Here is an 11,231-nt window from a genome sequence, read left to right as displayed (position 1 = left end):
TGCCCATCCCCTGCCCCTGCACTGCTGAGGGGGGGAGATGGTAGAGAGACTGGGAACAGAGCTGAATCCAGGAAGAAGGGAGGGATAGGGGGAGGTGTTTTTTTGGATGTGGTGAGGCTTCTCACTGTCCCATCCTGTCTGTTAAGTGTTGGTTTTGTTAGTGTTTGAATTAAAGTGATGTTCTTTTTCTTCCCCTAACAATTCTGTCTTTTGCCCGTGACAGTAATGGGTGATCCACCCCTCCCTGTCCTTATCTCAATTCCTAAGCCTTTTACTTCATTTTCTCCTTCCCAGCGCTGGGGCAGAAGGGGTGAGTGAACAGCTGCATGGTGCTCAGTTGCCTTCTGGGCTCAAGCCAGGACACCAGGGCTGCATTTCCTAACATCCCTTGTCCAATGGTTGAGAGCACTAGGGACAGTCAGGTTTATGAGTTTACCCTGGACATACCTACCTGCCCCTGCTGGAAACAGAATATGGGGGTATGTGCACCATGGCCTGATCCAACAGGACAGTTCTTACCTTCTTAAATGTTGGCAGGCTGATAGCTAGTGATGCTCACAGAACAAAACCAGTGGAATATTGCACACATCCCCTCGACTAAAAAAAGTCTCCAAAGTCCAAAATGAAAAAAAAAAAAAAAAATCCTTTGTTTTACAAATAGCTGTCATGTTTACTGCTATGAATGACCAGCATGAAACAAGCATTCAGTGCAGTACATGGGAGGAGATCACAGCCCACCTGTGCCCGCGGCCTGGGATGCTCTGCACACCGAGGAGGGCCAGCAGAGATCAGAGCTGGGCTCTGCTTTTGGGCTTTGTGCTGCAGTCAGCCCGTGCAAGACTCTCCCACCCTCCATGTACTGTGTAAGGAAGCTTTGAAAAGCTAATCAGTTTCTGCTTGGGCGAAAAGTAGAGTTTAGAAAGTTGGTGGGTTTTGTTTTTAATTTGTGTTTTTTACCTAAAGTGCAAGGACTAGAGGCAAATCAAAACTGGAGGACTTGCAGCTGTGTGCATGGAATGAGCTTTAAAAATAGATGCATTTCAGCTGGTGATGGGGCCACAGCTGTGGCTCTTCTGTGCATAAAGTTTGTGCCTTCAGTTTTGTGTCTGTGGAAAAGGGGCATTGCTGAGGAAGGGAAAGTGGAGTCTGCTGAAGTGTTCTCCTGGTTGCTTGTCATATGATTTCCTCCTGGGACGCCGTGGGTGCATTCAGGTAGAAAACACTGTATTTCACTTTCCTACTTGATTTTTTTAAAGGATGGGAAACTGAGTAATGTTCACAGGCCATGGAGGTTTTATTCTCTGCTGCCTTGCCTGGAAGCAGAGGTTGGCATTTTTTGCCGAAGTTATTCTGTGCGAAGTGGATTGGATGCGTTGCTCCAAAGATTTTTGGTTTGTTGTGGAAGAGATGCTACAGGATCCTGTGCATTGGGCTCTGAGCAGAAAAAGTTATCTGTAGCAGAGCCTCTTAGATAAGTAGCTGATGAGATGTAATGGCTCCATAGGAAATATATGAATTGTGGGATTTCCCCCTATGCCAGCAGAGCCTGAGGCAGATTCATCTGCTGGAAAACTAGTCAGCTGCAGGAGCCTGGGTTGCATGGTGATGATCTGGTATCTTATGCTTTTGTTTCCTCTGACATTAGTATTGTTGGTTTGTGGTACAGGAGCAGTCTGTGAGTATGTCAACAATTCTGCTAATGAGCATGGTGTGTAAATACCTGGCTGTTTATTCCTGCGCTGCCAGCTGCCCCTGCAGTTCATGGCACAGGCAGTTCCTTGCTGACAAGAGGCTTTGGCTCTGTCATTAGATAAAGCATTGAGAACAAGCTCTTTGGGAGTTTGTTCCTAAATATTGTGAAGAGAAAGCTAAAAATGTGTGAATGCTGTGGAAGTGAAAACTCACTCAGCTTGATGCATGTATTCACTGTGTAAGGTACATATTGTATGCAGTTCTTATCCTTGTCTCCATGTAAGGTGAAAACCAGACAAAAATAGGATGAGGCGTATGTGCTGGTAGTGGAGAAGCAGCCAGGCTAAATGAAAAAGAACTTTCACAAAATGTTTCCCACTAGTAAAAGAAAGCAACCTCACTTTGTCAGAAAGTCATTTTGAAACGCACACATCAAAATTAAATGTTTTTCAAATGCGTGAATCTCCTTTAGCCTTCCTTGGAGATTCAGCCCTTCCCATGCCAAAGGACGCCTGTTCCAGATGTGTGGCTACTTAGCTCCACATCTGGCACATGGTCTCCCTGGAAATGAGTGTCTGAAACCTGTGCATTATACCTTTCCAGCAAGGCAGGGATGTAGACAGGATTGCTTATTGAAGGGGAGCTAAACATCACCTAAACAACCATCTCTGGATGATCTCTTCTAACTCAGAACATCTGCCCGATTTCCCTGCCCTGACCCCTGTGTTTCTCTGCCCTGGCATGAGGAAAAGCAACCCAACCTAGGAATGCCTCCGGGCTGGGAGCTCCTAAGCAAGCCCCCGGTAACTGCGTGGGCTTGGCGCGGCTACGAGCCCGGAGCTGGCGAGAAAACTGCTTCAGGCTTGGTGGGGCGGGGGGAGTCCGTGAGTTTCTAAGCTGTTTTAGTGTTCAGGTTGTGATTTGAACTGTGTATGTGGCCACATCAAGTTTCAGGAGGCAGGTGTAGGGTTTGTGGGTAGGATTCATCGTCCTCAAAAATTGAGAGCCTACGATATGGTCATCGGCAGCTGAGCTACTTGTCTCAGCTGCCCTTGAAGACCTAAGGAGACCTAATCATTGGAGCCTGTGGGGGGGGTTTATCTCATCCTAAAGTAGATTTAATCATATGGCTTGGTCTCTGTTCAGTTTAAAGGAGACCCTGATGATATCTCACATGCAAATGTCTTCAGGTAGGCAAGATTACTGACATCTGGGGTGTCTCACACTGGCAGCGGGGATGGGCTAATCAAAATTGGGGCACTGTTGAGCATCACCATCCCCATGGAGAAGAAAGGAGGGAGTGAGAAAGAGGCTTTCTCGTTTGAGTTCCTCGGTGTTTTCAGCAGCTTTGCTCCTCAAATGCAGCTGCTGGTTCCGTGTACTTGCCTGTGTTTGTGGGACGTGTGGATTTCCACCTTCTCCATGTGCAGAGGCAGCTCCACCTCCTCCTGCTGCTGCCGGATGGAAACGGTGGATCCCACATCCACCTCCTCCTGCGTACGTACGCGCGCAGGGGGCTGAGGTGTGTCCTGTGCAGCGTGGCCCTGCTCCAGGAACGTCCTTTTGGTCCTCGTAGCAATTCCTACAAGTGTGACACAAGTTGCCAGCAGGGCTGTGCTCATTCCTTGAGTAAATCTGTTGAGTGGAGAACCGAAAGCCGTGTCTTGAGTGGTGAGGCCTGAAAATAACTGCAGGTCAAGCACTGCAGAATGCACATGCTCATTCCCATTTATCAAAAATTAATTTCTCTTTGAAATGCGGCATGAAGAAAAGCCAAGTAAACTAACTTCTCCCCGTCTGGAATGCAAGTTAATTACAGGTACTGGTTTCCAGCTCAAATTGCCTCCTGAGATAAAAGGCTGCTCCTACCATCCTTCATAAAAACAAAGCACAGGGTGAAAAAACAGTAAAACTCTTTTTTTTTTTTTTTTTTTTTTTTCTTTTTCACAGTTCATGGTCTCTCGCCTTTGTGGCTTTTTCTCTTTGAGCTTAACTGGGAATAAAGGCAGACTTGATTCACTGCATGGGGAAATGCCCAGGAGCCTTCTACCTGCACAAAAAGTTTTAATATATATATATTTTGATTCCTTTCTGCAAGAAAATCTAAAGCCAGAGCAGGTGCTTTTTTCCCTGTTTTTTCCTTTCCTCTCTGTTCTCCTCTTTCAGATTTTTCTGCTTGTCCTTCACTGAAACCTTAATTTAATCACGCTTAAGTCTGCCTTCATATAAATAGCAGATGCTTCTGGGACATTGTTATTGCGCCTTCCTGGTTGGCAGTAGTTTGGGTAACCCCGGGCTGCAGTGTCGAGCAAGATAAAGCTAGCTAAGTAGGAAGCTACGAAGGGCCTCTTGGATTTGGTTTCCTGCATTTTTCGCATCAAGAAAAGAGCTCTGATCATTTTTCCTGTAATTAAGGGAAATTAGAGGGAAGGAGGAAAAAAAAAAAAGTCCTGCTCATCTCGGGGGACAACCCCCCCCACCCAGCAGCCAGATTTTTACATCCCTCCCTTGACTGACAGAAGCTGATACACCGTGGGTGTGAGCGTGCATGGAGCCAGGGAATTGTGATTTTTTTTTTTTTTTTTTGTTTGTTTGTTTGGGCTGATGGTATGTGTAACCTTCTGGGAGCTCGCTGCGCGTGGAGGCGGCGGCTGCTGCTTGTGCCGCAAAGCCGAGGCAGTTGCAGATGAGCTGAGCTTTATATATCTCCCGTAGACCCGATGCTTTGTGCTCCCCCGGTCTGTTGTGGCTGTAGTCAGCTTGATTGTATTGAGCTGCTGCTTGTACCGAAAAAGATAATGTGTCTCTTGGTGCTCAGCAGAAAAAAAAAAGCCCTGGCAGGGAGGCGGTGCGTGTGCGGAGCCTGGTGAAGCTGCAGTGGTGCTCCCTGGGCAGGGGTCTCCCTCTCGGCAGGGGGTCGGAGGGCTTGTGGGGATGGAGAAGTCAATAGCAACAAGATGGACTCCTATGAGGAACATCGACTTGGTGGGCTTTGCTTGTGGGGTTGCAGAGCCAGAAGTTAAACCCAGAGCGGTGCAGAAAGAAGAAAGCAAACTGCAGGCCCGTTCTGGGTTTTGCCTAGCCTGATGTCGTCTGCTGAAAAAGTCAGAACTGAAGCACAGGCTGCTGTGCGGAGGTTACTATTGCAAATTAAACCCCAGGAGAGGTGGGAAAAAGTAATGTTCTGCTCAGCGTTGCCTCTCCCTCGGAGCGTTTCAGCTTTTCCCACTCAGAAATCCACGGTGACTGCGAGCCAAGACCATGTCGCTGCGGGGACGTGGGTTTATCAGGAGGCCCGAGGGGTTTTTGTCTCCTTGCTGTGGAACTGCCAACTCCTGACTTTCTGCCGCCCTGGGAGGCCGAAGAGGAGGGCTCTGCAGCAGCCTGCGTGCCCAGCCATGCCCTGACATTTTGAACCGAAGCTGTCCTTGTTGGCCCTTTGCTCCGGGAGGGCGGGGGGACGAAGAGCACCCCGCTCCGAAGCCAGCAGCTCCCCAGAGGCCCAGAGCAATGCCCTGGGAAGGGCGCTCCTCTGAGGTCAGGCTGCTGAGTGTCCCGTGCCCTGCATAACTCACAGGCACCGAAGAGTTTTAAAAAGAATAAACCCCAATATTTGGGTTTTGGATGGAGAGCGAGGTACTTGTGCTTCCTAATTGATTCCAAAGCCTGGCAGCATGTCCAGCCTGATGAGGCCTCGCTAATGATGCGAACTGCACTCCAAACTCAGCTCTAACTTAAAGTAAAATTGCCTCTGGGCTGTTCACAGGAGGGAAACTGGGGTGGTAGGAGTTACTAGGAGTCTCTGCTAGCCCTCACGCACTTAAGTTTCATGTTACTCCTGCTCTCTCTGAAGTCTGCAGGTTTGTGATAAGGCTGGATTAGGTGTTTCTCCTGTTGCTGTTCACTTTATCCAAGTCCTCTCAAACCTGGATTCGACGTCCTCTTTGAGTTGGAACAACTTCTGGGAGGACTCTGCAGTGCTAGATGGAACTGTAGTTTTACTCTGATGTTGAAAAGCCACACAGCTATAGCTAGGGCTCCTCAGATGGAGAAAGCTGTTGTCTTAGGTGGAATTTGGGTGCAAATAGCAAAAGGAAATTATTAAAAATAAAAATCCAGATCATCTGGACAGTGCATCTCTGAGATGGAAAAATACTCTTGCAGAAAAAGGGCTCTGTTGATTTCAGAGTGATGCATATATGTTGCTTTTGAAACTGCCAGCATAACAGGTTAGCATGAAACGAATAAGCACGTTTCAGAGTTTGCAGGAACGCTCTGTGTCATCCTCTGAGACTGGCGAGACCCCATCTTTGCCCTGGAAATGTTCCTGTATAAACACAGACTAATGCCGTGAACACTGCGAGAGGAGAAAGGGGCGAGAGAGGGTTAAGAACTACCTTTGGTGTAAATCCTACAAGTTTCTAAAGCCTTTTGACTGAGACTGAGGCATGTTAAGGTGAAGCAGGCAGCCTGGAAGTGGGAATCAACAGGGAAAAGCTCAATTTGGGGCAGAACAGCTACAGATGCTTGGCCAGGTGTTACCTGTGTAGCACAGTATGGGGTGCAAGGAGTTGTCCTGTGTCATATACCAGTATGAATTGGTAATTTCTCCAAAACCTGCCCATTACAAGGGTGGCTTTTGTCTCTCCTCTCTCTCCCTCACTCATCACCCTAGAAGAGAAAGGAAGCGTTTTGCTAATTAATATGAATTAGTATTTACTTAATGTCTGGAGTGAGGAACCAAGCGTGTTCTGGATTTGCCACTAGTGTGAGGCAGCCTTTTTTTCCCCACTGGACACCAGACAGTCATTTCACACTGTCCATCAACTTGGTTGCCAAACAGCAGCAATTTCTTGGCAACTGCAGGGGCACATTGTGGCTCAGGGAGGAGATCAGAGAGGCTCTGGTTTCTTTTCTGAACCGTTTTGGTTGTCCAGTCCCTCTTTTGTTGTCAGTTGACCTTTATAAATTTAGCAGAGGAACAAAATGGAGCGCTTTTGGGAGGTAACCCAGGCGCTTTGCTCTGGAGGCTTTCACGGCACTGACGCTCCCCAGCAGGAACATCTTTTGTTGGCAGCTGAGAACTGGTGTAAGCACAGAGCCGCTCCCAGGCTTTTTCTCTCCTTCTTGGACACGCGGGGCATTTGACAGGACGTGGGGCAATGCCTTGGTGACAGTGAAATGGGACAGTAAAACGGGATTGAGAGGAGCTGCCCTGTTGAGCTCCAGGACCCGTGCCTGTGCTGCGATGAGGTGGTTCAGGATGCTGCTGGTGCAGCAGGAGCACACACCAGGAATGGGGCAGCAGCGTGGCCCCCTGCACCGTCGACCCAGATGGTTGTATTTTGGACTTGAGGCCTTGGGTAGTTGAGTTGGATAAATGCTTCACCTGCTTCTGGCCTGGCAGAGAAATTCTCTGTCCCTTCCTCTTACACCCTCAAGTTCTCACTTCACACTATAAGCTCTGATCAGGGGAAAATATGGAAAGTGAATTCCTCATTTTAGAATGGCTTTGATAGTATTAGCAAGCAGCAGTATTTCCTCTTAAGACACTTAGAGGACTCTAAAAACAGGAAAAAATAAGACCAAGCATTACCTTTTTTTTATATAAAAAAAAGCTAGTAATTTAATAATTTTAAAATGACTCTCTACAAGATAACAAACTGTAATACAGGCTTCCAGTAAAGGTTTTCCTTTTGAAAGCACAAACTATCAACGTAACCACTAAGCTTCAAAACGCTTTTTCACTTTCTAAGAATATACAGTGAAAAAATGGACAAGGCAATCAAAAACCCTCCCAAATACCACGAGTACAAAACAGGTTCACGTGGATGGCTTTTTGGCAAGTGGCTCTGGGTTAAAATAGCGTAACTGTCCTTTCTGGGTGTTAGGCCAGAGCCGAGCCCTGGAGCTGATTCTGGGCCAGCTGAGGTTGCGCTGGCTCCCACTGCCCTTCCAGAAACATCCAGCAGACTCTGGAAGCTCCATTATGTTAGCGATGAGCAGTCTTCGCTCTGAGGCAATGTATTAAGGCTGCAAGATTTCATACACTGCTGAAATGGTTTTGTTATCTAAGGCAACAAATCCCATTTCAGGAAGGCACGTGTTCGGATACAAACTGGGGAAGTGAGAGGTTAGGCAGAAGTGCCCGTTTTCTAGGTGCTACTGACCTCACAACTGTGTATTTACCAGTGTCCTGCTTGCAGATGCAAACTCTCAGACCACATCAGCGTGGGACCACCCTGAATTATGCAAGGACTGCGGCTGCTCTAAAAACACCAGAATCACCTGGAATTTACCTGAGCTATTGCTTGCTTTGAAGCATGGCTTTTAGTCTGAGGACACAGGCAAATGGTGTTCTGTCACTTATTTTTAGGGAGTTCACAAAAGGCAACAAATAAGCTTCTCTGTGTTTCGAAGCAGCCAGCATACATGAAATTCCTGAAGGAGTCTACCACTCTGCTAACAATTTTTAAGGGTCTCAATTGAACATTACTGGGTAGGACTGTGTGTACTTACTGATGGAATGGCCCCATTAAAACAGGAGGTCATTTCTGGCAGCAGTGTAGCGCAGAAGGACCCAGCACCTATGCAACAGAATTTGGAAAAAAAGCCCAATAGTTGAATGGAAGTCAGAATTGCAATAGATGCAATTAATCCCCAGGAATAGGTCCTAGGGGAAAAAAAAAAAAAAAAGGTGCTATTTCTTCATTAAATCATGTATATGCTATGGAGATGTTTAAACATCTGTTATTTCAAATTAAGCCGTTTTCTTTCCAAGAGAATTACAACTTGTATGTTAATCCCTCTGGAAGGGACTGGTATTTTGAGATGTTGCTTATCTGCAGCCTCAAAGATGAGCCCAACGGATCCTGGGATGTTCTCAGGATAACTCAGAGTCCATGAACAATAAGGCTTTCAAGCCTGACTGTTAAATTTAATTGTCAAAGCAAGGACAGACAAGGTAAACAGCAATGAATTTACATTGCTGGGAATCCATCCACGGTTTGAAATCCCACGTTGCACCATTATTGGAAATAACAAAATTTGAATGCCATGAGATATTAAATATATATGATTCTGTCTTCCTTCTTAGAAGGTTCTGCTCCTTGCAGGGGCTAAAAATGCTTTTCTCCCAAATACTGTACGCTTTGCTCGATGTGTTGCTTGTTGCAGTTGCGCATATATGCTAGTCAGAATGATCAAATGCTGTACATAACAAAGAAACATCAAGAGGAGAGTTAAATTTCAGGGAATTAACCTATAGAAAGTAATTTCTAAAAAGGGAACGGAGTTCTATGAGAACCATTACACTTGCTTCATGGATTGCTACAAGTAGGTTTCACGACCAAGCCCACGTGCCAAAATCACGATGGAATGAAACGAGAGTGCAGCATCCAGTTAACAAATATACTGAGGAAACAGGCAGTATATACAAAAGATACGTACTGCTTACCCAACGCATAATTTTTAAGGTGCTTAATTGATGTTTTAGGGAGTGTAGCAACATATACATATATGCAGTGTATACAAATCTAAATGTGTATTAGAAACATAATACAGAACCAGATATATTCCCAGATCCCTGATTTCATTAGATTCTCTAATGCATAAGTATGTATTTAAAATATTTCATAAAAAATATCTAAAAAAAAAAAAAAAAGATTTCCATAAAAATAGCTCCAGTTTGTTTGCTTTTCTGTTTTGCTCCTCACGGACTGGGTTCCACGGCGTTTCATAAGGATGCCATTTGGACCAGCGAGAGTTTGAACAGCTGTGCGTGACGCGACAGCTCTGTTACTCGGTCCACCATCTTCTGCAGGGCTGCTGTGCTGGGGTAATGCAACGCAGCCGTCTTGGTAGCCAGAACAACACTCTTCAGCAGCTCACACAACTGGTTGCTGGAGTTCATCATTTTGTTGCGTATGTCCTGAGTCGTCACTTGCCTCGTGAGCGTGTCCCCAATGAACACAAGTTTGTGAGCGCTCAAAATGACAAACTTGCTGTGAGCCACGAAGATTCGGGGGGGCTGGGAAGTGTTGATGCAACTGAAAAAGGCGTCAATGGCATTTAGGAGGGAGTTGAAGTGAGTCTCGCATTGGTCAGAATAGAATAAGAGCAGCTGGCTGTCATGGGAGGTGGCAGCGCTGTTGGCGGTCTGGAGAGCTTGAGGTGGCTTCCATTTCGAGATGTCGTTCTCTACTGGCTTTGTGATCTCTTGCTCCAGGCGTTGAAACTGATTGATCTGAAAAGCACATAAAAAGGATCTCTTCAAAGAATATTCTCATAAGATGTTATGTATTACAATTTCACCTTACACCTCGTGACACCCCTGGGTACCCCAGATTGACCTTAGGCCAAATAAAAGGTAGTATATATGGTTTCGAAGATCTTTTCTCTTGGAGAGTGAGGGGTAATCAACTGCTTTGGTTACCATAAATCCAAATACACAGAGTTCAGAAGAGAAGAAGTTCTAAAATACTTTATTTGCATTAAAATAAAAAAAAAAAAAACAAACCCAAAACACAGAACCCTCTTGAATTTACAGGCTGTTGCTCATTTGGAATATTCTGAAATCACAAGTGAGAGATGGATCCAAGTGGCAATGACTCCTACACAGTCTTTAAAAAGCTGCCATCTCTGTGGGATTTTGAGATGACAAGCCTTTAACGCTCACCTCCACATTGCTTGTACAATTTTCTGCTCTATGATATGGCAACAACATATCGAAGAATTAATATGAGGGCAAAGTGGCACAGCCCTCTATCTCCTGTGACCTACTTTTTTAGCATTCAAAGTGACGTTAAGCCCAGTATTTAAGTTAATGGTATGGATGTTCCCTGAACAGACACGCAGGTGGCACGTGTATTCGCTGGTATTTACTGTGGTCCTGTGATTAAAGCACTGGATTGCAGGGCAGGAAAGCCAAGTTCTCAAGCTGGGTTTGTGACCGACCCACTGTGAGACATTATTGCAGAGGTCTCTTTCTCCTCTGGGGTAAACTTTTGGAGACAGAGACTGCTTTTTACTATACGTATGCACTGGGCCTGTCACAGTGCTGCATTGTATAATAAATTAATTAATCTCTTACAGTAAGATGGTTGGAAACTGTTTTTAAGGGAAAGGTTTATTCCTGCCAGGAGAGATGTTGTTCTAAACACCGCAAGCTGTGGCTGTGCTTCCACTCAATTACGAAGTGGCAACAAGGAAACGAACGAGGCAGAGATACTGATCTTCAGCATAGCTACTCTGCAGTACATACTTAAGATTTCTTTGGCATAAGCAATTGCTGACACAGATGCCTAGGTCCAAGGAGGTGCTAAAACCTTGATGCTCACCATTTCCCATTTGGAGCATGACAGGTGCGTGTCCTTGTCCTCTGTGTTGATAAATCCACTGATGGTGGAGCCTGACTGGCACAAATCCCATTTGAAAAGAAGCTAACCCAGAGCTGCTGCTTAGCCAAGACTTAACGCCTGCCGTCTTCACCACCTAGCACCTGGGACCCCCCCACTGCCCGTGCTGGCACTCGGGCACAG

The 11,231-nt window shown here is 46.0% G+C and overlaps 1 protein-coding gene across 1 annotated transcript in view; it reads right to left on the bottom strand.

The window, feature by feature from the left end:
* Positions 1-7,289: 7,289 nt before the first annotated feature.
* NEDD9 (neural precursor cell expressed, developmentally down-regulated 9) overlaps positions 7,290-11,231 on the bottom strand; it is a 38,684-nt gene continuing 34,742 nt past the window's right edge. The window contains exon 7 of the mRNA XM_042806816.1: positions 7,290-9,937. Within this exon, the coding sequence (XP_042662750.1) occupies positions 9,428-9,937 (510 nt within the window). The 3' untranslated portion in view covers positions 7,290-9,427. The remainder of the gene's footprint in view (positions 9,938-11,231) is intronic.

This window comes from Tyto alba, unplaced genomic scaffold (genome assembly GCF_018691265.1).
Source record: "Tyto alba isolate M040663 unplaced genomic scaffold, T.alba_DEE_v4.0 Super-Scaffold_48, whole genome shotgun sequence".
Taxonomy (NCBI): Eukaryota; Metazoa; Chordata; class Aves; order Strigiformes; family Tytonidae; genus Tyto; species Tyto alba.
The sequence above is the reverse complement of the archived record's forward strand: the minus strand, read 5'-3'. Positions and strand labels throughout refer to the sequence as shown.